The 27,942-nt window shown below is 35.1% G+C and overlaps 1 protein-coding gene across 2 annotated transcripts in view; it reads left to right on the forward strand.

Annotated features, from left to right (window-relative positions):
• PPM1D (protein phosphatase, Mg2+/Mn2+ dependent 1D) overlaps window positions 1-27,942 on the forward strand; it is a 70,202-nt gene that overhangs the window by 38,453 nt on the left and 3,807 nt on the right. For both annotated transcript variants that reach the window (XM_074320595.1, XM_019732496.2), the window contains 4 exons: window positions 3,175-3,403; window positions 10,501-10,625; window positions 22,265-22,455; window positions 25,742-25,984. In XM_074320595.1, the coding sequence (XP_074176696.1) occupies window positions 3,175-3,403; window positions 10,501-10,625; window positions 22,265-22,455; window positions 25,742-25,984 (788 nt within the window). The remainder of the gene's footprint in view (window positions 1-3,174; window positions 3,404-10,500; window positions 10,626-22,264; window positions 22,456-25,741; window positions 25,985-27,942) is intronic.

Genomic DNA, 27,942 nt, shown 5'->3' on the forward strand with positions numbered 1-27,942 from the left:
ATCTATTTTTACTTGTTTAAAAAGAAAAGGTTTTAGCAAAAGCTTTAGTTAACCCACAAAATAATGGAAAGGGCTAAAGAAACATACAATATACTTTAGGCTAAGCTTCTGGGAAATGATGTCTATAACCAAACTGCAAAATCGGATGGGCTAAGGAGCTGCCTGCTGTACTCTATGCCTGCAAATTTCATGCCTTCTTCCTCTTATTTTTTTCTTTCAACTTTAAAAAATTGTGAAATATAACACACTGAAAAGGCCATAAAGCATAAATGTGCAATTTAATGAATAGTTATAAAATGAACACTATCTGGGTAAGAAAGAGAACATCTCCTGCGCTCCGCAAGTCCCTGTATGTCCCTCCTGACCTCACGTTTCTATTTTCGCCCGAGCGGTAACCACCATCCTATTATGATGATAGTTCTGTAGTGCTTTATTTATTTTTCTTAATAGTTTTACCACTTGTCTATAAACACAATAGTTTGTTTTTTTGAAGAAAATCATGCTGTATGTAGTCTTTTATCTCATGCTTCTAGTGAGAGTGTGTTACGTGTAGTGTATGTAGTCTGTTGTCATGTTGAAGGGCATTTGGGTTGTAGCTCATTTTTAGCCCACGTGAACAGTGCTGCTATGAACATTCATATATATTGTATATACATGTACATTACTTGATGGTATATGTCTAGAGGTAGTCAAAGAGCATACAATCTTTACCTTTAATAGATAATACCTAGATGTTTTCTAAAGTTGTTGTACCAGTTTATACTCCACCAGTGGCTGATGATAGGACATGTTGTTCCACATTCTTAACCACACATACTATTGTCAAACTTTAGTTTATGCAATCTGATAATTATGCAGTGATATCTCATTGTGGTTTTTAATTTTTATTTTGCTGTTAATGGAAGAAGCTGAACACCTTTGCATGTTTTTTGGCTGTTTGGGTTTTCTCTTTTGTGAAAGACCTGTTCAATGTTCAAGCTTTTTATCCATTTTTCTATTGGGTACTCTGATTGATTTTATTTGTAGGAGTATTTGATGTATTCTGGATACCATTCCTTTGCTGTATATATATTACAAATATATCCTCTCCTATCCTGTGCCTTGTCTTTTCACTCTAGTAATGCTATCTTCTGATGAATAGGAACTCTTAATTTTGATGGTAGTACAACTCCGCAATTACTTTCTTTGTATGGCTAGCCCATTTTTTGTCTTTAGGGAGTTCTTCCCTAAAGATCATGAATGTACCTTCCTATATATCTTCACGTATTTTAGCTTTGTTTTTCATGTTAGGTTTTTAATGTACCTGGACTTGATTTTTTAAAAGTTACATTTTGTAATTTTTAGTTGCTGATTTACAGAAATAGAATTGATATTTTATATAACAATATTTATATCCAGTAACTAACTGAATTTTATCAATGCCAATAATCTTCCTATAGATTCTTTTGATTTTTCCACAAATGTTTTTTTTTTTTGGGGGGGGGAATTTTCTTTTCACATACTCCTCTTGGTGCCTCTCAGGCTACTTTCTTTTCTTAAAAGATGGTTATAACAACAAAAACTAACATTTATTGAGCACTTACTATATGTCATGTTTATTTCAGGTGGTTTTACATATGTGCATGTGTATACATTTCTACTTTCATCAATATCGACAGCTGGTCTGGGTTCCCTCAGCAGTTGTGAAGGCCATTATTTCATATACTGCGAGCAACCCTCTGCTATGAGTAACAGGGCCCTCTGTTGGGTGGATTCCATCTGTAGCATGGGATGGAGAGATGGCACTGTAGGGTTCAAGAGATGTCTTTTCAGCGTATATAATATTGAAAAAGAAAGGAACTAGTTAGTCTGAATATATTAGTGAAGCCTTGTGGCTATGAAAGTTGTATGGCATGTCCAGCTTTTTAGGCCACATTTCTTCTCGTTCCCTCATTCCCTCTGAGACCCTGATGACCCTAGCAACAGATACATTACTTTCCTTCAAAACGAGATATTATAGTTACTGGCAGCTTAGGAACTAAAATGTCTCACCTTTACATGCAGAGAATGTAGGCCCGTGACCTAGTTCCTGCAGTTTTAAATGAATCTGCCAAGCTTCTACCATCCATTCCTGCCTTCAGCCTTTGCCACTGCCTCTGAGTTTGAGCTTTTCTGGGGCTCTGTTAACAGGGAAAACTGATATACTGCCTTCTTTACTGACTGTGCTTTTAACTTATGTTAGATTACAAGTTTTGCGTTCTGATTTCCCCCTCAATATAATTCCATTTGTTTAAAATCCAGGAGTTCCTCAGATTTGCTTATGACCCTTCTCTGTGTTTTGTGATTGCTATGGACCTCTTCTAATATTTGTATTTTGCCCTTTCAATGGGATTTGGAGGGGAGAATATGTTAGTGTTTGGATGCAGTCTGCTATCTTGAGCTATAAGTTATAGTTTAGTATTACTGAGTATTTCAGAATTTTTAAATGACAGAATTTAATTACTGTATGTTTTAGAATTAAATATGGGGATCTTTGCCACTTAATATTTGAATTATCTTGAACAAGTTCTTTAACGATTCAAAGTATTGATTTCCTCATGAAAATGAAGGAAGTAAAATGAAAATGATGGGAATAATCTTACCGATCTCATAGGTTTGTTCCAAGTATTATTTTAGATAATACATGTAAAGCTCTTAGCACAGAGCTTGGTACACAGTAGGTACTCAATAAATGGTGTTTATTAGGTTGAGTATTCAAAATAGTTTATTCAAAAACAAATCACGTAGCTTTTCCTGAAAATCTTTTCAAAGAGAGATTAATAAACAGGTGCTAAGCTACTGGCTATACCTCATATACTAAATAAAAGTATCAAAACTCTAAACATTCTTGCCACTAAATGTAGTTAGGACTAAGACTCAGGTTGAACTAGTAAATCTATCCTGTAATATTTTTCTCCTAGGATTAGTGTGATGGTTGTAATGTTATTACATTATTTATAAAATTAATTTATTAATGTATTGATGAAGGGATTAACACAAGTCCTTTAGAAACTTTCAAAATGTTTTTGTGAAATTTTTTCCAATGTTAATTCAAATTTTAACATGCTAATTCAGCATATGTTGTTGCCTTTTATATTCTGATACAGTGTTGATGTTTATACCTGGAAGAGTAAAATATTTTATTTCTTGTTACAGCGGAATGGCCAAAGACTATGACAGGTCTTCCCAGCACCTCAGGGACAACTGCCAGTGTGGTCATCATACGGGGCATGAAGATGTATGTAGCTCACGTGGGTGACTCAGGGGTGGTTCTTGGAATTCAGGATGATCCGAAGGATGATTTCATTAGAGCTGTGGAAGTAACACAAGATCATAAGCCAGAACTTCCCAAGGAAAGAGAACGAATCGAAGGACTTGGTGGGAGGTAATCATTGTGCTGTTTTGTCTTTCCTCTTTTTTTTCTATTTAGTCCTTTTCTGCTTTATTAACCAGATTGATCTACTGCTCTCTTTTAATGAAGTGACTTGCTTGGTATTGCAGAGTTTTAGTTTGCCTGATAAAGTACCATGTGTGTTCATATTTATCTCATTATTTTGAATTGAGTTTTGTTTCTGGTAATGATTCCAAAGGGAAATAATATTTTAGTGGGACTCAAGTAACAACACATACAAGGATTTATGAAAACCTTTTACATACTGATCAGCAAGATCTTCAGAATCTGAGCAGAGCAGTCCTTCGAGTTCCAGAGTAGAATGGTGTGAATCTGGGTTTGGGAATAAATTTTGTTAGAATTAACCTTCAGCTTTTTTTCTTTGATTTCTATTCATATGTGCTGCAAACCTTTCTTCTTTTCTCTGTTTCACCTTATTGTTTCAATGTATAGATAGTTTATAAACTATGAACTAAAATCGACTTCAGCATAATATTTTTATGATACAAACTAAAATGTAAGCTTATTCTAAAAAACCAGAGAAATGAAGAACAGGAGAAAATTTTTACATTCTCCCAATACTCATTTGTAAAAATTGAGTCTGAGGCAAGTTAAATAGAATCTACTGTTTTCTAAATAATCATTCTAACTAAAGCCTTGCCATGATATTACTTGCCTCTCTTTCTTTTTTTTAATTAAATCAAAATGGTCTTTTTCAGGAAAATAATATACTGGGGAAAAGAATGAATATCCTTAAACTATAAGGAATTCAAAAAATCAGTAAGTAAAACACTGTCATCCCCAGATGGATCGAGGAAATTTGAACAACAAAAATACAGAAGAGTAATAAACACTTGAAAACATTTTAACATTGAAATGAAACTCTCTTTCTATTTGACTAGCAAAAATTAAAAAAACCAAAGAGGTACTTCTTAACTATTTTTGTTGAAAGAGGTAGTCTGTTGGTAGCATTATAAATTGGTACGACTATATGGAATATATTAATACATAGCAGTAGCTTTAAATGTTATAGACTTAATAATTTCTGGACTCTAAAGAAGAAATCTGAAAGTGGACCAAAATATCTGAACAGTTATTGAATGCAGCAATGTTTAATGACTATTAAAGGCCGGAAATAACTAGAAGACCCAATAGCTGGAGAATGGTTAAGGATATTATAATACTTATTCATAACATTGAATATAAAATAACCATTAAAATAATGTTTATACATAAATTTTTAAAAAATCATGGTGTTACAAAAATCTTCAAACAAGTAAAGGTAAGTATTATAACGAACTCCCATATTATGGGAAATTTTTAATAACAGGAGAAGGCCTACTGGTCAAAGAATAAATAGGATATAAAATTATATTTGTAGTGTAATCTCAACTATGTAGAGAAATAGGAATAGGATATAAATACACCAAATGTTAATTTTCTGAGTGATTTACATATATACATATACATGTATGTATGTGTCTATATATGTGCATATATATGCATGCATACTTTTTTAATGATAGCATTCATTTGGCTAAAATTTAGGTAGCATAAAATAATGTGCTATCAAAGGTCTCTCAAGTACTACTGTCCCACAGGCCACCCAGTTCCTCTCTATGTGCAAGAAACGGGCATTACTGTATCCGTAACATTTAATTAGTCTCCTGTTGAAGGATAGTCTTTTTGTTGTTGTTATTACAAACACTATTGTAAAACAAAAAAATCCTGCACATGCATCTTTTTGTACAGTGCAAGTATATTTGTATGATCATTATCTAGAAGTGGACTTCCTGGGCCAAAGAATATTGATGTTTTGAATATTGATAACTATTTGTCTCCGTGGAATTTGTACCAGTTTACACTTCTATCAGCAGTATATGTGGATGCTCTTGACAATATACTTACAGAACTTTTTTTTTTTTTTGTAAAGGAAATCTAACCCCCCCCCCCCTTTTTTTGTTTTTAAGATTTTATTGGGGAAGGGGGACAGGACTTTATTGGGGAACAGTGTGTACTTCCAGGACTTTTTTCCAAGTCAAGTTGTTGTCCTTTCAATCTTAGTTGTGGAGGGTGCCGTTCAGCTTCCAGTTGTCCTTTCAGTCTTAGTTGTGGAGGGCGCAGCTCAGCTCCAGGTCCAGTTGTGTTTCTAGTTGCAGGGGGTGCAGCCCACCATCCCTTGCGGGAGTCCAACTGGCAACCTTGTGGTTGAGAGGATGCGCTCCAACCAACTGAGCCATCCGGGAGCTCAGTGGCAGCTCAGCTCAAGGTGCCGTGTTCAATCTTAGTTGCAGGGGGCGCTGCCCACCATCCCTTGCAGGAGTCGAGGAATTGAACTGGCAACCTAGTGGTTGAGAGCCCACTGGCCCATGTGGGAATCGAACCGGCAGCCTTCGGAGTTAGGAGCATGGAGCTCTAACCGCGTGAGCCACTGGGCCAGCCCCTACAGAACTTTTTTGATCATATCCAATTTTAGGTTTCAAAAAGGCATCTTAGTGATGTTTTCATTTGAATTTATCTTATGAGAAAGGTTGAGTATTGTTTTATTTGTTTAAGAGCCATTTATATTTCCTTTTTGTATTTGTTTATATTGTTTCTTCATCTTGGGGGAAGGTTGTTAGCCTTTTTTGAATTAATATATAGGAGCAACTTACACATTAGAGAAATTAATGCATGTGATACAAGTTTCAGATGTTGTTTTCAGTTTGTCTTTTGATTCTATTCCTGAAATTTTTTTTTTCTGAAATTTTGATTATGCTCCTGGAAGTTTATTTTAATGTAGTTAAATGTATCTTTTTCTTCTGTTATGATTTTTGTCTTTTGTGCCATATGTACAATTCTCCCACTGACATTATTAAAGCCTTCTATAGTTTCTTCTAGTACAGCGGTTATGAATATTTTTGGTCTCATGAACGCTTTACCTTCTTAAAAATTGAGGACCTCAAAGAGCTTTTTGTTTTTACAATAGTAATTAAAATGGAGACATTTAAAAATATTTGTTAATTAATTGAAAAATAACATTAAACTCATAATGTGTTAACATAAAGGACATTTTTGATGAAAAAAGAGCTATTTTCCAAAACAAACATTTAGTGAGAGGATTGGCATTGTTTTATATTTTCACAAGTCTCTATCTGCTTCTGCTTTCAATTTGTCATGATACGTTATTTTGGTTGCAGTATCTGAAGTAAAATTTGGTCTTACATAGATATATAGTTGGAAAAGGAAGGAGTATTTTAATAGCTTTTCAATGTATTGGGGATATTCTCCTTTGGTACTATTCCAAAACTCAAGAAATGCTAGTTTCTTAAAGGTTAGTAATAGTGTGGTTAACTAAAATCCTACCTATCAGTGACCTTTTCATATTCTTACATTAAGAGCCATAGGTATATCAATTAAAAGCCATTGGTTAAATGATTATTTTTATCCATGCATTTAAAAAAATTAATAGACTTTATTTTTTAGAGCAATTTTTAGGTTCACAGCAAAATTGAGTGGAAAGTACCACAGAGTTCCGGTATACGCCCTGCCTGGTCCTAGTACCACGTGCAGTGCACAGCCTCTCCCACTGTCAACATCCTGCACCTGATGGTACATTTGTTACAGTTGGTGACTGTATGTACATTGACACATCATTATCACCCAAAGTCCATAGTTTATTTTAGGATTGCTCTTGGTTTTGTACATTCTAGGGTTTTGTCAAATGTATAATGACATGTATCTACCATTAGAGCATCATATAGAATAGTTTCACTGTCCTAAAAATCCTTTGTGCTCTTCCTATTTATCCTTTCTTCCTACCCCTTACTCCTGGTAACTACTGGTCTTGTTATTGTCTCCATAGTTTTGCCCTTCCCAGAATGTCAAATAGTTGGAATCATATAGTACATAGCCCCATGCATGATTTTGTAACATAGGCATTGGTTATTTTTAAAATATTGGTTTGCTGAGTTACGTAGATCATCCAAATACTGACACGTTTTATAATACACTAGCATATCAAGTCATGCAACCTCTCAAAAACTCTACCATGTATACACATGGTCTTAGTACTATTATGAAAATAATTTTGACCTTGCAGAACCCCTGAAAAGGTCTGGGGGACTCTCCGAGGCTCCTGAATCTTATTTTGAGAACCACTTTTCTAGTACTTGTATGGTTTCATCTGTTACATTTTAATTAATCTCTCCAGAATTTTAAAATCTAAGCTGTGTAGTAGAGATACAGATTAAATTTTTTTTTCTTGATGGCCACTGGTAGCCACTTGGACAATTACACATCTTTTCCTTTCCCAGGCATAAAATCCTTTAGTGGGAGGATGACCTCGAGCTTACCCTCTTCTAATACTGTTTCTCTGGTTAAGATAAATATGGAATGTCAGCTCTATTATGAGGCAACATTGCTTATTGTAGAATGACCCTTGAATGGAACTGTATCTGGAGAGGGAAGATTTTGAGTGCACTATAAATTTCTGTTGGGAAGCACAGACCTTAGCTGCCCTGTGTACATGCAGTTTGATTTGTGCAGGGACCAGGAAATCCTGGGTTATTATAAGACACTGATTCTTGAGGCATATGAAACTTAACCTGTGGCATATGATGCTCACTAGTTGTGTGGGGATGGGGTGAGGAACTACAAAATAGCTCCTGGATTTCTGTAAGCATCACTGCTGAAGACAACATGACTGAAGCTGCCTGCTGGCATGCTGTGATTCCTGGTCCTGTACCCCACAAAGTTAAATGAGCCTGGTTTTCATGCTATATAGTGTGTTTGATTCTATTAAGTGTGAATGTCAGTCTGTATCTGAGACCACTGTTGGCAGTCATGCAAGGGGGACTTTTGTAATTATAAACTGAATTCCTGTATTTAGTATCTGGGTCTTTATCTGGACTTTCTATTTTTTTATACTGTATGTTCATGTACAGAACCATACTTTTTAATCGAGGCTTTATTATAATTTTTAATATTAGTAGGCCTGATCCCTTCTCATTAATTTTATAAAATTTATTTTTCTTGGCTATTCTTTATTTTTCTGTATAAAATTTTAAATTATATTTTCTTTTATTTTAATAACTTTTTTAGAGTTTATGTTTTTTGTCTTATCTCTTAAAATACCATCTGGATAGTTGGACAGATGCTATTTACCATTTGGGAGCAGGTGTCTTTTTGCACAAATTGAGCTGTTTTATTATAAGTTACTTCCTCCTTTCCCTCTGTCTCACCCTAGGCAATTGGCCAGTACTGTTTTTCCAGCCTTCTGTTGCTGCTCAGTCAGCTCTCTGCGTATCAGGCTGTTCCTTTTGTGTAATCCTTTTAATCATAAGGGATAACAGTGAAGAATCCAATAAAAGCAGCATTTTTTTATACCATTGCTTTGGTGTTTGGATTCCGGATTTAAAACTTTGTTTTAACCAGTATCATTATTTTGTCTTTTGTTCCTCAAAGACACAGACACCATAATATTTTTGATTATTAAATATCAAGAGAGGCTTCTAGTAGAGTTATATTGGAAACTATTTGGGTAGCTACTATAATTACTTCAGTATTAAGTCTTATTATTTAGGAAGCAGGTTTAGGAAAGGACAATAGGACTTAAGGTGTTATGAAGGCAGAATGTTGGAGTCTCTTCCTGACTCATGTTTCATAGATTCTTCTCAGTGGTAGAGTTAGTCTTTACTCTCTGGTTTGCTTTCAACTTTGAAGAAAGCATAAAATAACAAAATGATCAGCTTTGATATTCTTACTCCTATTCTTATGACCTAGAACAATGTTGATTTCAGAATTGTGAATTAAAGTGGTTCTCAAAAGGGATAGTAAATGAGCAACTCTCTTGAATTTCTCTTCTATGTTAACATTGATAATGTTTTCTGATCCTTCTGTACTTCATTCTCCGTTGTGCTGTCCAGCATAGTTGCCACTAGCCCTATCTGGCAATTTAAGTATAAATTAATTAAAATTGAAAATTCAGCTTCTCATTTGCACTAGTCACATTTACAGTGCTTAGTACCCACAAATAGCTAGTGTATTGGACAGTGCCGAATATTATTGTCCACTTACCTGCTTGTAGAGGAAATAAAATTCCAGATTATAATCAAAGGGTTTCTGGGTACACATGGGACCTGAGTGAGAAGATGTAATTAAAATATCTTAATGTCATCTATCTTTGAGAGTCTTTGGAATTAACTTCTGTCTTTTGTATGCATCTGTCAGGTGGGCCTAATATCAGGTAGGCTAATATTGTTTCTTGGAAATGTCGTTTGCCACTCTTCAACCCCAACTTTTCTAGCCTTCCAGAGAAAGATTTTTCTGCTACTGATTTTTTTCTAAACATTTAGGAAGATTATGAGTAAATTGATTTAAGGGTCAGCCACCCATTTTATTCATACCAGGCACAAGTTAAGAGACTGTCTCTAATGTTTTTTATGATTACCTTTTTTGCTCTATGACTTGACCATACTTCCATGTTTTAGGCAAACTAGAATGTACTGGCTCCTCTGTGTACTAATTACAGATTTCTGCTGCTCCTATGCCAGATTTCTAGGACGATTTTCTTACTCTGTAACTCTTAAATCTACATCTCCACAATTGTTTCCAAAGTATAATCTCACATTTCTAATTATAGAAATATCTAAATCATAGATATTTCTATTGATGTATTTCCTATTAATTCCTCAAATCAAAACTATTAAAATTGAAGTTCTGTTTTGAGTACCCTCAGATCTCTCAAAAACTATATAAACTTTCCTTTTCAATTTCTTTTATTGTTGTTTAATCCATCTCCATTTATAACCTCTTCTTCCTCCCCTTAATTTTTTTAGTTTTCTTTTCTGACATATCTATTCATTTTTCTTCCCATTATACTTCCATTGCATTCTGTCTAGCCTACTTCAGTAATCTCCAAATTCTCATCTTAATCTGCCCTATTTTATAGTCTTTCTTTTCTGAGCAGGAATTTTGGCTTATGCATCTTTATATCTGAAACAAGTCACTATTTTGTGATGATATATCTAATTTTATTAGTTATTTAACACATTGAGCTACCTTGTCATGTTTTAATCATTTAGAGTATTTATATGAACTCTATTTTTTAGCGTGATGAACAAGTCGGGGGTGAATCGTGTAGTTTGGAAACGACCTCGGCTCACTCACAATGGACCTGTTAGAAGGAGCACAGTTATTGACCAGATTCCTTTTCTGGCAGTTGCAAGAGCACTTGGTAAGTATGACTTACATTTGGTGAAATCATATTGGATTTTCTATGACATATGGGGATAAAATAAAAGAGGAGATTGAGAACTAAACCCTTGTTTGGTACATAATGGGGATAGAAATATGGTGATATTATATTAAATGCTGTAAAACCTAATTGAGGGGAAGGTTGAAGTATGGATTTCCATGCTAATTGCTCTTTGATCATGAGTCATGGTCAGTGTTTTGCTAATCCCCATCTATACTTAGGGAAGTATTCATATGCTTAGGTTTGATGTTACCCTTAAAACTATTTCTAAATGTTCTTCTGTACTTTAGCCCTTTATATTTCTTTTAAGAGTCTCCAAAGCTCTTTTTTTCTTTAGGTAGCAAAAGAAATTGTCCATGACAAAATCAAAGTATTTCCTGGTATACTTGGTTTTGGAAGGAAGACTAGAGGATTATATCTGTTCAGATATCTTACCTTGGATATGCTAGTTAAATTTTTTTCTAAAGAAAATTTCTCCTAGAATTCACCCATTTTTTCCTACTCTCCTTTCCTTGAACAGAAACCTAAGTACTGACTTGGTTAGGCTTTTGAACTGCGTTAGGCTTTTGTGAGATAATACAGATATACTCTGTCCTCATGGAGCAAGACTACGTAGTTGGGGAGACAGGCAATAAGGAAGTAAGCTTGTAAAGGAAATAACTACTGATTGGGAAATACCATGAAAGAAAGAAACAGTGTCCTGTGATGAAGAATAATTTAGAAGGGGAAAAACTATTTTAGACAGTATGATGGAAATGCGCCTTTGGGAAGTTTTATTTTAGCGCGATTTAATGGCTATTCTTACTATCTCTTAGTTATCTTTGGTTATCAAATGCTCATAATCCCAATCTTCATGGAGCCTGTAATCTAGTGGGGGGAATAGGTAATGAGCAAACAAATTAGAAAGTTATTCTAAAAAGTGTCATAAAGAAATTAAACAATATGATGTGCCAGTAATTGGCAGGTGGGATAGTGGGTAACAGGGGAGGGCTACTTTAGAGAGGATGGTCATTTCAGTAAGACCTAAAAAAGAAGAGGCAAAGAAAATAACAGTCAAAGCAGAGCCATAGCAGTTGTAAAGGCCATTAAGCAGCTAGTGGACAATTATTGGGGGGAAGGAGTTAGGGGTTGTATAGCACATATTCTCTTTTTACTATGAGCAGTTTTAGTTTAGACATTCCTATTCAGGGTCCTTTTGTAAAACAAAATGTCAGGCATATGACCCCAGCTAGATCAGTCAGTCAGATTCTCTATTCTGGACTTTGAATTGTGAATTTATTTAGTAAGGACAAAATTTAAAAACAAAAACCAAAAAAAAAAGATTGGAATGAATTCAACCCTAGTGGTATTGACCTCCTTCAGCAGTGTCCATAGCTATGGTTGGATTTGCCTACCTAATTGCTTGGAAATACCCTGTTTTCATTCCTGGTTCTCCAGCTTCTTGACTATCTGTGAGCTACTTGATTTTCTTCTGAGTTGCATTTTGGTCTATTATTCACCTGAGCTGGAAATTGTCATTTGCAAGCAAAGAATCCTAATGCAGGGAGGAAAGAAAGAGCTTGATGTCTTTAAGGACCTGGAGCCAGTGTGAGAGAGGAGATTGAGATATAAAATGAAGGTGGAAATGAGGTGTGATTAAGAAGGACCATACAGGCTAAGGTAAGGAGTTTGGTGAAGACATTATGGGTGGTAGGCAAGAACTAAATCCTACACGGCTTTTTAGATCATGGTAAGGAATTTTATTTTAAGTGCTTTTGGGAAGGGATTGAAGAGAAGTATACCATAGTGGTGAAGAGATCGACTGGATCCAAAATTTCTAGGTTCCAATCCCAATGCTATTACTTACTGTAAAAACTTGAGCAAATTGCTTAATATATTGTGAGTTTTTTTCATCTGTGAAGGGAGGCTAATAATGGTACCTACCTCATACTGTTGTGAGTATTGAATGACTTAATACATGTAAAATGCTTAAAATAGTTCCTGGCATATAATAAGTGCTCTATAAGTGTTAGCTGTTATCATTGTTTATTGAAGTAAGGTAGTGACATTATCCAGTGTGTTTTTAAAGGATTGTTTTGGCTACTATAATGGCTAAAATTATAGGGTAATAAAATTGGAGGCCAGGATACCATTTAGGGGCCTGTACCAGTATTTTAGGCACTTTATGTATTTTAGAAGTTTCTGCAGAACCAGAAGGCTGTCTGAATTACCCAGGTCATTTACTCAGTACGTATAAGCGTGAGATACAATTGATCCTTTACATTTCAAGTAGATGGCAAATTTTGAGTTGACTACTGCCATTTGTAACATTAGGGAACTTTGAAGGATGGCATTCGAGGCAAAGAATTACTATTAAAGAGTAGAGGGGTTTTTAATGAGGAATTCAACTCATTGGACTGAGGGCAAGGTCTTACTTCAGGTTCAAAAGGAAGGTGAACCTTCAATTTAAAAAAGTGGATGCCAATTTATTTTGTGTACATGAAGTGTGCGCCAAGCATTTCAAGTAGTCCTTGAAACCCTTAAGTGATTGTATAGAGGAAGAGAAGGAACAGGTGAAGGACTGGCAGAAAGGGCAGGAAAACCAACTGGTTTTTCTGTTTCAGACATTCCTACTCAGTTCAAAGATAACCTCTAGAGTAATTCATGCAAGAAGTAATTCAACCCCTGCTTGAATATCGTCATTGATTTTTACTTAATGTTTCAAAGTACAAACTCTTACATTATTGTACAACTCTAATTGTAATTATAATCTGCCTTTATGAATCTTTCAGACATTGATTCTAGTTTTGTGTGCTGTAACAAAAACTGGGCGCAGTATACTTATTTTTCCTTTTGCATAATAAGTCATTTACCTATTCAGAATTGACTAGCATGTTTCTCTGTTCTGTGCTCTAGGCTGATTTTAGACCATTCAGTATTCTTGTCATATTCCTCTGGATGTGTCCTTCAATAATTGTCCTTCAAGAATTGATATTTTGCAACATGTGGTCTGACCAATTTGAAGTACAGTGGAAATATTTAGTACCTGCTACTTGAACATTGTACTTCTAATATTGGAGTCCTAGAATCTGGCTTTTAGCAGTCATACCACATTTGTTAGCTTATTAAGCCCAGATCTCTAGATATTTTTTTATGAACTGCTACCAGGTCAAGTTTCTCTGTTACATATCCTGTTAGTTTTTGTTGGGATGGTATGAGAGTAGGGAGATGAGAGTGAATGATAGCAGCATTAGATGAGTTTTTTGCAGAATGTATTAATCAGGATAAAGGTATTTGAAGAGAGATCTTGATTGATGTGATATATTTTTTCCTTAGCTTGTTTCAACATGCATTAACTACCTGGAGAAAGAAATAGAATTTATAGTCCTCAATTTTGTGTATTACACAAATATTCAAAAGTGCTTAGGCAGCAGGATGTTAGCATTATTTTCAAGTGTCTCCCCACAGATTGCTTTTAGTTGTAAGAGAATAAAAATGGTAATTAGAAAGTAGAGAAATCAGGCAACACCTTGATTGGATGATCAGAATTACCAGCACTAAGGAGGAATAGTTGGACAATGTGTGCTTCCAGATATGTGATATGCTAAGGGGACGCAATGTCCCCTATGTAGTACTCTGGCCAAGAATGCATAACCTCAATTAGTATTACAGGAGGCTAGAGAAATGTTACAAGTAAATGGCTATTCTTGATCCTAGGCTGGATCCTGTAAAGGACATTACGCCATCTGATAATTTGGAATATGGATGGTAGATGGTAGGTCGGTAGTAGTGTAAATTTATGAAGCTGGTAACTGTGCTCTGGTTACATAAAAGAATATCCTTAGTCTTAGAGGATGCATGTGGAAGTATTTAGGAGTAAAGAGCCATGATTTAAAATATTTTTTATACATATATGCACGTATATACAATGTTTACATATATGTAGCTAGAAAACAAAGTAAATGGGGTACTTTTTTTTCAATAGTAGGTGGATCTGGATAAAGAGTATATGGGTGTTCTTTGTCCTATTTTTATTTTAGTAACTTTGTACGTTTGAAATGATCTCCAAATAAAATGCTTTTTAAAATAGGCTGACAGCAATAATATGAAATTTAATAGGAATAATGTACTAGACTTAAGTTCTGAACATTATTTGGGAGACATCTACTTTGATAGCATTTCATATGAAAAAGAACTAGGGATTGGTGGACATTAGGTTATATCCATGCATTCGTTATTATGAAAAACGCTGAAGTAAATATATCGTTATATACGTGTATGAGATGTCTTTAAGATACATAACTAGAAGTGGAATTGCTAGGTCATAATATATTACTCACCAACTGTTAAAATACCATGACACACATACAAAACGATAATATTTCTTCATCAAACAGAGGAGGTTACTTGAGGTTGGTGGTAAGTGGCCTAAAGGTGGTAAGTAGCTACCCAGGTCCCACCCTCCTGAACCAAGGTCACACTCAACCCATCGAGGGCATACCATTTGGAAAACTCAGGAGTTCTTAGATGCATACATCTTTAGCATTATTAGATACTGCTAAATTTCTCTCCAAAGTGATCATGCCAGGTGATTAAAATCCCACTATATTAGTTGTCTATTGCTGTCTAACAGAATACTCTCCAACTTAGCATTTTAAAACATTTGTTATCTCACATGGTTTCTGTGGCTCAGGAACCCTTGAATGGCTTTAGGGGCTTCTGGCCCAGGGTCTGTCATGTGGTTGCAAGCGAGCTGTCAGCTATGGCTGTGATCATCTGAAAGCTTGAATGGGGTTGGACATTTACTTTTAGGATGGCTTACTCACATGGCTTTTGGCAGGAGGCCTCACTTCCTTGCCCTGTGGCCCTCTTGGTAGGGCTGTTTGATGTGTCTTCTTCATGAGATGGTAGCTAGCTTCCCAGAATGAGTGCTCCAAGGGAGAGCGAGGTGGTAGCCAATGTGTTTTTATCATCTAGTGTCATAGTCATACATCATCACTTCCTAACAAATAACATATTTTATTTGTTTGCACTGAGTCACTAAGTCTGGCCCTCCTTAAGTAGAGGGGAATTAAGCTCTACCTCTTTAAAAAAGGGTATATAAGAATTTGTGCACATATTTTAAAACCACATACAGAGTTACCACTTCTTTATAATTGTTCATTCATCCAGCAAATATTTAGTAAATGCCTGTTAATGTGCCAGATACTGTTCTAGATTCTGGAGATTCTGCAAAACAGTAAAAAATTCCGAGACCAATGGAACGTTCTCTTTCTAGTAGGGGGAAACAGATTATAAATTAAAATAAATAAGTAGAATATATATTTTGTTATATAGTGAAAAGTGTTACCATGAAAAAAAGCAGGGAATGTTGTGGGTGGGGTATAATTTTAAATGGGATGGTCAGAGGAGGTCTGAAAGATGGTATTTGAGTAGAGCTGAGCCATTGAGACCTGTGGGTTTCTGGGGCAAGAGAATTTAGGCAGAAGGAACAACAAATGCAAATGACCTTATTACTTACGGTTTTTGTTTTTTTTTTTGTTTTTTTTTGTTTTTTTCATGTTTGTTTGTTTTAACTGAGCAGCTTGAAAGGTGGGAGTTGCCACTAACTGATATAGCAAAGACTGGTACATTGTTTTTAAGGGGAGGTCAGGAATTCAGTTTTGGACAAGTTACTTTGGAGATGCTTATCAGACGTTAGCTAAGTGGTGATGTCAGTTGGTTTCTGGTTATGGCATTGACTGTAGGTGAGATCTCAAGAAGGTAAGTATTTTGTTACATGTCAATATAACTCAATTTTTTTTTAAAGGTAAGTATTTAAAACACTGTTGATAGTTCAGGTAAGGGAAGACTGAGAAGTGACCATTGGGTTTAGCAATGTGGAGGTCATTGATGACTTTGACAAGAGTATCTTTTAGTGGGATGGTGAAACCGCACTCATTATTGGAGATGGCTTAAGAAAGAGCAAGGGGAGGAAAATTTTATATAGTAAGTTTGACTCTCTTCCTAGGTGTTTTATTATACAGCGAAGAACAGAAATGGGGCTTTAGCGGGAGCAGAAAGTATAGGGTCAAGAGAGGATTTGCTGCTATTACTTTAAAAAGGGAAGAAATAATAGTAGTTGATGGGAAGGAGCCACTACAACAGTGAAAACTTTATGTAGGAGGTAAGAGGTAATTGCTATAGTAATGTCCAACATTGTGACATAATTTTTTAAACAAATATGTGAATGAATTTTGATATAAAAAGATTTATGTGGGAGAGATGGAATTTAATAATGAAAAAAATAGCTTCTGTTTTTTCTCATTTTACTTTCACATTTTCTCCTCAAAAATAATACCTTTCAGATTTGAACATTTAAGCTAAAAAAATGTGGGTTTTTTTGGGGGGGAAGGGGAACAGGACTTTATTGGGGAACAGTGTGTACTTCCAGGACTTTTTTCCAAGTCAACTTGTTGTCCTTTTAATCTTAGTTGTGGAGGGCGCAGCTCAGCTCCAGGTCCAGTTACCGTTGCTAGTTGCAGGGGGCACAGCCCACCATCCCTTGCGGGAGTTGAACTGGCAACCTTGTGGTTGAGAGCCCACTGGCCCATGTGGGAATCGAACCGGCAGCCTTCGGAGTTAGGAGCCTGGAGCTCTAACAGCCTGAGCCACCGGGCCAGCTCCTAAAAAATGTTTTATCACATTACTTTTTCAGTCTTTATTCTGGCACTTAGGGGAAAATTTTTTTTTAAAGCAATAATGGTTCTAGTTTTCTTTTTTAAGTTTAACTTTTGAAAGATAATACTTAAATTGGCCCATGGTAAATTAAATGATAGTATTTAATTCCATTATTATGGTTTATAGCCATTTCTAGTTTTTGGTGAAAGAAAGGAGTTTGCTTATAAAAATTGGTATCATTTAGGCGCTGATGATCATTATTACTTGAATACAAATGTAGCAAAGGTGCCTTCTAGTGGCTGCTGGATGGAATTGCATGTGAGTCTTGCAAATCATTTATTCTTTGAACAGATACTTATTGAGTGCACATAGAAGCTTATAGTTTAGAGAAGGGGAGAGGCATTCATAAAATGATCACAAAAGAACTTAAAAATTACAACTTTTAAATACTTCTATATGTGCCAAAGAGAACTTAAAATAGGGGTATTTTACCTAGCCGGGCAGGCCAGAAGAATAGGGTTTAAGCTGAGGGATGAAGAATTACTAGAAGTAAGGAGAGGAAGACAGTGTTTTTTAGGCATAGGAACTGCATTTGTGAACTGCTCGGTGATCGGAGGAAGCATGGTGAATATAAGGGACTTTGATGAAGGTCAGTGTGGCTGGAACAGAGATAATAGGAATAAGGGACGTAGATAAAATGACAAAATGTGCATTCTTATAATCTGGATAAGAGCTGTGTCTTTATCTTAAGAACAAGAGTAAACTATTGCAGAGTTGGATTGGGAAACATATTAACTAGATTTGTGTGTTTTTTAAATTATAGCAAAACACATCTAACATAAAATTTGCCATCTTAACCATTTTGGGTGTACAGTTCAGTGGTATTTAGTATATTGCATTGTTGTGCAGCCATCACCACCATCCATCTTAAATTTGTGCTTTAAAAAGATTATTTTGGTCGCTGTTTTGAGATGGATTAGTGAGGCAACAGTTGCTGGGATGCTGTCCATGAGAGCCAGCCACAGAGTGGGGTGGGTGCTACAATTCACTACAGGTAATGCACCACTGGGGTCCTGTGCACTGGCTGGCTGCCATGTGCCACAGGAGCAAGCAGAGAACATACTGAAATCAGAAGAAAGGCCTCTTTCTCCTCTGGTCTTCCTCCAGTGCCCCCACTGAAGACAAAAGGGAAATGGCCGTTGAACAGACAACCAACAACGCCTGCCACACTGTCTGAGGGTCCCTTCCTTTAGTATGTATAGGAATGGCATTCTGTGGGCCTACTTTGGTGTACAAACACTAGGTCAATAATAAAACAGTTCAAGGCCCAATTCTGATCCTTGTCAATTTGATTTTCGGTAATGCCATGTAGATTCCCTGAGCTGGTAGAATAAGGGAACTTGCTATATATCATGTTCCTAAATCTGGCTATGGATCCGACTCATCTGGAGAGTTTGTTAAAAGTTCAAGTTCTGGGAACTTTTATTGGCAAATTTAAAGCAACTTGAGCATCAAAACAATAACAGGAAAAAGTTACAACATTGAGGGAAAAAAGAATTCATGAGTCCATGCTGATACTAAAAAGATTATAAAGAAGTAGAGAGAGGAATGGAAAGCTCTTTTTAAGAAAAGACAACTAATAAATATAGTCCAAGTGTTCTAATTCTATCATCAGTTTACAACCATCACGGTAACAATTGATTCATGCAAAAATAATTAATGGATGCTAAAATGTGTATTTTGGAGGAGTACAGGGTATTTCACACAGTCTCAAACTGTCACCATACAGATTACTTATCAATTACAAAAAGAAAAGGTCACCTTTATGTGCTGGTAGACAGCACTTTAACCAAATGATCAAGCTTCGCATAACCAATAATGGGACAGACTGACACATTGTGCTTTATAATATGATAAACCGAGGAGGGGACGGCTTCAGCAATGTAGTGTTCTGGCCCCAAAAAAGTTTAACCTGAACACAAACCCTTATATCTAGCATGAGACCACGAGGAAACAAATCTAAATTAAGGATCACTCTGCAAAACATCTGGCCTGGACTCCACAATTGTCAATGTCACGAATGACAAAAACATACCAAATGACCTAGAGAATGGTTCTGGGTTAAAAGCAACTTAAAGACAAATATGACAACTAAATGGAATGAGTGATCCTTGAGTGGATCCTCGATATTGAAAAAGCATTATTGGGACAACTGGGGAAATTTGAACAAGGAGTTTAGATTACACAATATTGAATCAATATGAAATTTCCTGTGTGGTTATATAGATGGAACATCCTTATGCTTAGGAGATAAATGTGGAAATTTTAATACTTGGAGATGAAGTGTCTTGATGTCCATAGCATAATCTTGCTCAAATGGTTCAGCAAATAAATAAAACCTCCTCTATCCACAAATGGTAACATAGAAAATCTCAACGAATCTTCCAAAAAGCTGCTAGAATTAGTAAATGAATTCAGCAAGGTCACAAGATCCAAATTCACACACAATCAATTATGCTTTTATGTACTAGAAATGAACAATTCAAAATGGAAGTTTAAAAAAGCGTCATTTATAACTAGCAAAAACATAAACACTTAGGTGTAATTTAATAAAATATTTTATTTCCAAATGGATCTATAGGTTCAGTGCAATTCCAGTCAAAACCCAGATTCAGAAATTTAAGCTAGGTGAAATGAGCCCTTCTTGAAATGTATTGAGGGTTAGTGAGAAAGAAAGAAAGAGATTGGCAAGATACTGGGAACTAGTGATTTTTGGAGTTGTCAGTAAAAGAATAATTGTAAGCTTGAGGGTGATTTTCCAAAGGGGAGTGTACATATGCGAGTATGCTTATAAATATATCTATAGATCTAGGTATCTATAGAAGGATCAGTGCTCGAATTAGAGAACTGGGAAAGACGGGGATGGGAAGAGAGATTTTTTTCATTGTATACCCTTTTGTATCTTTCGGGTTTTGTACCATGTGAATACGTTACCGATTTAACAACTTATTTTAAAATATTTTCAGATTTATAAAGATATTAATGTTTATACATGAGATACTGTGATCCTTCTTCAAGGTCATACAATCTGCATTAGATTGAGAGTTGGAATTTCTTTTTTCACCTAGATGTTAAGTTTAGACATATTAGGGATTCTGCTTTATATAAACTTATGTTCTTACTTGGCGTGGCAATATTAATTCCAAATAATAGGAAGAACCTGCTCTTGAAAGGTATAATCAATATTTATGAACTCTGTAATTGCTGCCTTAGTATTTATCTTAACTATTTCCATGTTTCTTTTTATAATTGCATCAGCCAAGGAGCTTTGTTTTACTGGTATAAAGAGGTAAATGTGTCTGTATGAGTTGACCTGGGCTATAATTGGCTTTTAATGGTAGCGTGTGTTCTCTTTTGCTACTCTAAAGGATGAATTGCCCCTTTCAAGAGGCTGATTTTGCAGTGAATTTTGCTACTTTAGAGTGGAGTAGTTGATTTGAATTATTCTTTCCTTGGACTCTAAGCATGTTTGAATTGGCCAGTATTTCTTTCTTTCTTTTCTTTTTTTAATTTATTTTAAAAATTTATTGGGGTGACAATTGTTAGTAAAATTACCCAGTATTTCTGATGGGAGGTAATAAAGAAGTTTAAATAAGGGAAAGGACAAAAACTCAGACATCCTGAAAGGAGTGAAAAACTACGTATTTACCCTTTTGTGCAAAAACTTTTTGCTTTTAATTTAGGTCTTTCCCCAAAGTACTTCACAACAAATAAAGGGGCAAAAATTTATATATTTTCCTGTTTCCTCCTTCCCCAGTTTTTGGGAGCAAAAGAAAGGTTTATATTGTTCTAAATATATATCACAGGAGAGTAGATGGTTTCCATAAAAAATTTTTTCTATTTCAGTTTTATTGATCTTTTTGATAGTTTGAGTCAACAAAAAGTTCTTTTCTGTTGAATATTTTGAGGTTTATATCTAATAGGTCTAAAGGGTAGAGGTTAGGCCTTGTTTTATGTGGCGCTAACAAAGGAGGAGGATAACCTTTTTTTCTGGCTCACTGAAGGGTGAACTCTTATCTCCAAAGACTGATCATATGGTAGGTTAAGTTTTGATGTCGGTACTTTCTTGGTCTAGGGGTTAACAGGAGGATTTCAAATAGCCACTAGGATTCCTAGAGCATGTTCTCCCATCTTATCTTCATAATTATCTTGTTTAATCTTGGCCCTTTGCTCTTCCTTATACAGTTCAGAATCAGCTAGTCAAATTCTACAAAAATCCTTTTGGGATTTTGGCTTGAATTACATTGACTTTATAGATTATTTTTGGAAGAATTAACATTTTATGGTAATAAGTCTAACTATCTATGAATATAGTTTATTTCTCCCATTTATTCAGATAGTCTTTTTTAATGTTTTGGAATCTAATTGTATACTATTGTTCATAAAAGACTTAGGTACCTTTTACTCAATTTATTTCTAAGTACCTTACATTTGATTCACTATAAATAGAATTGTTTAAAATTTTATATTTTCTATTTCTTGCTATATGTAGAAATACAGTTGACTTTTATTTGTTGGGTTTGGTTTAACAACCTTGCTAGATGTTCCTATTGTGATAATTTATTTCTTTTTTGTTACCCATGTGAAAGAAAATTATCTGCAAATAATGTTGGTTTTATTATCTCCTTTCCAATTCATATAACTGATTTATTTGTATTATCTTACTGTGCTGGGAAGTGTAGTAGGGGAAGGGAAGTGGTATAGAAGGCACACTTTAATCAGGTTAAGGAGTTACCTTTATCTCTAGTTTGCTAGGAAGTTTTTTTTTTTCACTTTTAGTATCAGTGGATCTTGAATGTTATCAAACACTTCTCTGCACCTATTGAGATGAACATATTGATTTTCTCCTTTAGTCTGTTGATGTGATACTATTAGCTTGGAAATAATGCTTCTTGCTTCTTCTGCTCCCTGCCCCCTAGGTGATTTGTGGAGCTATGATTTCTTCAGTGGAGAATTTGTGGTGTCACCTGAACCAGACACAAGTGTCCACACTCTTGATCCCCAGAAGCACAAGTATATTATCTTGGGGAGTGATGGACTTTGGAATATGATTCCACCTCAGGATGCCATCTCAATGTGCCAGGACCAAGAGGAGAAAAAATACTTGATGGTGAGAAGTGACTCAATAATTTGATATTATTGTGTACATGTTGTTCTGGGACTTTTGTCAGGGGTCTTGAATATGATCTAAGGATGTTCACCTTAAGTAGATTTTTGCATTTGCCTGTTTCTAGAAGTAAAACATAGATCTTGCAGCTCATTAGGAGAATGAGACAGGAAATAAATAAACAAAACATATCACCACTGGCTTCATTATGAACAGCCCTTGACTGCTGGCCTATGAAACCTCACCAATCCTTTTGTAATTCACTTACCATAAAATGTACCCTTTTAAAAAAGCAAATAATTCAGTGGTTCATAATATATTCTCAAAGTTGTGTAACTATCACTACTATCTAATCCCAGAACATTTTCATCACTGCCCGCCCGCCTCCCCCTCACAACAAACCCCATAACCGTTAGCAATTGCTCACTGTCTTCCGCTACCTCCACCCCCTGGCAACCTCTAATCTTTCCGTCTCTTATTTGCCTGTTTTGGATATTTCTTATAAATGGATCATATAGACAAGAGAGAGAGAAACATAAACATTTCAGTGGCATGGTGAGACGAAAAGCCAGTTTGTAGTGAATTGGGAGAACCTATTTATAATTGCAAAGTGTTTTTAGAATGAGTATTGAAGGAAGCATCCATATAGCAATATTTAGAACAAGTGTTACAAGAACTGAGAGGGAGAAGATACGAACCTAGGGAAGACTGTAAGGAAGGTTCATGGATGAGAGTGATATTTAAGCAGGTCTTAAAGGTAGGGTTGAATTTACCTGGTACTAGATCAGAGGAGGAGCTTTCCCGATAAAGGAATAGGATGTGTAAAATCAAAGAGGAGAGACAAGTATGATATACTCAAGTCTCACAAATAGCTTGATGTGACTGGACTGTAGGAGGCACAGAGGTTTCAGATGGTCTGTTATGAAGTTAGGTCTTTCTAGTCAGGTAGTAGTTACTGAAAAGCTGCATTTTAGAAAGCTTACTCATTTGCAGTGTGGAATATAAAATAGAGGGTAGATATTGGATGTGAGGGTTCTATTTATTTGGAGGTGTAGGGAATACCATCTAGCCTCTTAAAATGAAATTGATACAGCAATGGCTATGAAAGAGAATTGGGGGGGAGCAATGATTATGAATCCCCCAAGAGAGGGTGTATTTTGATGAGGGGAGTCTTAGTTGTAAGGTCTGTCTCTGCCTCTCGTCACGTGTTGATTCTTATTGCCAGTGTAAATTTTTGTATTAATGGATCTCTTAGGCTTCATCTTTGGACATTTTGCAAACTTGATCTGAGGCAGCAATGATTTAAAAAAAAAACCACAATATATACACACAAGAACAAAAGAAATACATGAATGGTAGAATTGACAGAACATGGGTTTTTAAGAAGGGAGAATATGACACTCAAATTTCTGACTGGTGACTGGTAGTTATTATCAAGAAGAAACATTGTTTTGAAGGAAAGGGGAGATAATTAGTTCAGATGGAGGCATGCTGAATTGGAGATACCTGTGGTTCATCTAGATATTTTCAGTAGGCGGTTAGAAATATTTTAGAGAGAAGCCTGGAAATACTAATTTGAGTGCTAATATGAGTTAGGTAAAGCTGTGACAATTTGAGATCACCTAGTGAGACTGGTGGAAGAAAAGGACATGATATTAGGGGTGTTCAAATCAGCAGAAACAGTGAGCTGAGGGAAAGATTCAAGTAAAGAGTGGAAATGGCTTATATAGATTTCTTTTTTTATGGAGCTTTGCTGGAAAGGGAAGCAGGCACACTAAAAAGTGAAAGGTAAGAGTCCTTCAGTGAGTTCTCCGTGAGCCACGGTTTGGAGAGTGATGAAACGTGCACTGGAGAATTTGATAGATTCATTAATTAGAAATTAATGCTGCCTTTCATCAATTGTGAGGTGCATGTTTATTCGTATGAGCAAGGGGAAGAGTGCCAGTGTTTTAAAAAAAATCATTACAAAGTGGTGCTTATATTGGGAATGCAAGGATGACTTAATGTGAAGGTTTTAAACAAAGCAGCTGAGAGGAATTACTGCAATTCAGCATCATTGATGTGTTGAAATACTGTAGCATGCCCAAGATCAGACAGGCCCAAGTAAAGGTTGCCTGTTTTTTTCAAGGATGAAGAACCCCAGTTCTTTATCCAGTTTGAATATATACACTTCAGGGACATAGATAACAGCCAAAGAACTTATATTATATTATATATTATATATATGTAAAATGCTTATGGTACCATATAGTACATTATATATTGTATAGTATACATATAGTACAGTACATTTTTTGTTTTTAAGAGTATATTATTATATACTATTTACATATGTAGTTCATGGTACATTTCTTTTTCAACCATTTCCACTCACTCATCCTTCACTTATTTCTAGAGGTACTTTTAAAGACAGGTAGCCCTATTTTCTGGAGCACATCATTTTCATTTCTGTTCTCTGAAACTTAGCAATTATTGACTCCATGTGTGGTGCTGAAAGTTTTCTTTGACGCCCATTTATTCGTATAACATAAGGTCATTCAAGTTTTTTTTAAACTCTTTTCTATTGGTATGTATGTGATCTCTATACCGTAAACACTTACTATGTTGCTTTTTTCTTCATATGAGTGACATTGACGATTTTTATATGTATGTATAGAGTCATTTGGGGTGGCCAGTTAGCTCAGTTGATTAGAGCATGGTGCTGATAACACCAAGGTTGCCGGTTTGACCCCTGCATGGGCCACTGTGAGCTGCGCCCTAAAAAAAAAAAAAGTTAAAAAAAATAAAAAAGAGTCATTTATAGTTCCTTGCCTCTGAATTCTGTTCATGTCCTTTGACAATTTTTATTTTGGGTCATTTTTTTGATGTGGAAAATCTCTTATTTTAGGAGCAAATTGAACCTTTGAAATAAATTTTTTTTTTTTACCACACCCGATTATCTCATTTGTTAAGTTTATCTGTAATAACTTGATGTTTATTTCCCTTTATATATAACTGCTGTATAACTTTTCCTTAATAACTAATTAAGGTTGTTACACTGAAGACCAAGTTTCTTGCAACCAGAAAGATAAACATACAAGTGAATTTTAACCACAGGATATAAGGCCTTCTTTTATTTTAAAATTTACAGTAGTAGTACTATTTTAACATAGTTTTGGGCTCTGTGGATAATATTTGAAATGTAATTAATTGATTTAGGCCATATGGAACACCTAATTTTTAATTTGATACAGGTATAGTGGTGACTAAATTTGAGTTGTTACCTTCCTTCTCCTTGTTTCAAATATAGGGTGAGCATGGACAATCTTGTGCCAAAATGCTTGTGAATCGAGCACTAGGCCGCTGGAGGCAGCGAATGCTTCGTGCAGATAATACTAGTGCCATAGTAATCTGCATCTCTCCAGGAGTGGGCAGTCAGGGAAATTTCACCGATGAGGATGAGCTCTATCTGAACCTGACTGATAGCCCTTCCTATAATAGTCAAGAAGCCTGCCTGATGACTCCTTCCCCAAGTTCTACACCACCAGTCAAGGTATAGAGTTCTATAGTATTTAAGTTGTTTTAATATAATTTCTTTGGTTAGTGTTGCCTGAAAACAGTTTTCAGATTCCTTATATAATAGGATTTTGGATTTGAACTTGGTTCAAGAAAGTGATGGGTCCTTGTCATGTAACTCATTGTGCGAGCCATTTTCACATCGGTACATACTAATTTGAATGCCAACTATGTGTACAGCATCTAATAGAAAAGTGATTAGATGTGGCCCTTGAAGAATATTAATAACATTTGAAACTTATTGATCCACTTCTGACACTATGAACATTTGTAATCATTTAAGTTTGTGAAGCACTTTCATATATATTTCATTTGATTTTCATAATCCAGAAAAGTAAATAGTACAGATCTTATTCCATTTTATAGATAATAAGATACAGAGATTAAACAGTTTGAATAGGATCATACAGAATGAAAATTGAACTGGACCTTAGAATATCAAATCTTAGAACTGGTTGTCTCTTAACATGGATAAGAATTATCATTCCTATTTCTTGTTCATATTAATATTGAATGAGTTTAAGATATGCTGTGAAATAAAATGGTACTATGTTTTCATTTCTCTGATTTTATCCCATTTTTTTCCTACTAAAAATTAATACTACTTTTCACTGCTTTGATATACCTGGCCTTCTCAATGTGCTTTCATAAGACTGACCATTAAAATGGGAAATACAGTGAAATTGTTTGTCATGTACTCAGGCAGTCTTTTAAGGTTTTCAAAGCTACACAGTACAGAGAATTTAATTAATTTTGGGTATTGTGATCCTATTTTCAGGACTTGGAAATTTACTGTTACTGCTTTTTTTTAATACTTCACATAAACACATGTGTATACACATTTTAAGAAATAAAAACTGTATTAAAATTGTAATACTCAATATGTACTGGTAACAAAAGATGAATACAAGTCACGTTTAACTTCTGCAATTACAAGAGGTGCTCAAAGTGGTTACCATTAGCGTCCAGACACTTCTGATTATGGCGAACTACTGCTTGAGCAACACTGACCAGTGTCCACTTGAATACAATTTTTTGGCACCCCCAGTATATATGTGTATATATATATGTTTTTTTTTCACATGAACTTTTCATTTAGAAATTGAAAAATTAATATTTTATATTTATTTTCTTAAAATAATTTCTTGTCAAAGCTTTTTTGACTTTGAAAACCCTTGAATAATAATGCAGATTAAAACCTTTTAAAGTCTCTTCATTCTGAGTTGTGAAGGAGCTCTTGTTCATTTGAGAATTTGCCTATTTCTGCAATTAAATGTATTCATCACTGTCCTGTTCCCTAATGTATTTGTATTTGAATGACTGACTTTTAGGCAGAATAAAGAAGGAGGCATTAGGGTGGTGGGAAGGAGAAGGGACAGATAATATTTTGATAGGAATAAATATTCTTAATATCAATCTCAAATAAAAATTATTGCAGTCTGCTGATTGGCATTAGTAAAATTGTACATAGATTGCACATAAAATATGTTTTAAAATTATTTCTAAAGTCCTGAGAAATAATGATCTAATAGTCATACTAAAGTAAAGATAAGGAGATTTACGTATGCACCAACTTATACATAGATAAAATTATTTGTTAAGCAATTGGCCCCACCCAAATATGGGAAAACATTTAGAGCCATTCAGAATAATTAGTATTGTTGGCTCTGACTTAAGTAAATAAAGGCTATTTAATTTCTGCTTAAGAAATTGTGTTTTGTTTTGTTTTTAATCATAATTAACCAAGAGTACCCACAAGTATCTCTGATTTATTTTATTATTATTATACAGTGGTACCTCGGTTTTTTAACGTAATCCGTTCCAGAAGACCGTTTAAGTTCTGAAACGTTTGAAAACCGAGGCACAGTTTCCCCATAGAAAGTAACGCAAAATGGATTAATCTGTTTCAGACCTTTAAAATCAACCCCTAAAACT

The sequence above is a fragment of the Rhinolophus sinicus genome, linkage group LG15, assembly GCF_036562045.2.
Source record: "Rhinolophus sinicus isolate RSC01 linkage group LG15, ASM3656204v1, whole genome shotgun sequence".
In the NCBI taxonomy this organism is placed as follows: domain Eukaryota; kingdom Metazoa; phylum Chordata; class Mammalia; order Chiroptera; family Rhinolophidae; genus Rhinolophus; species Rhinolophus sinicus.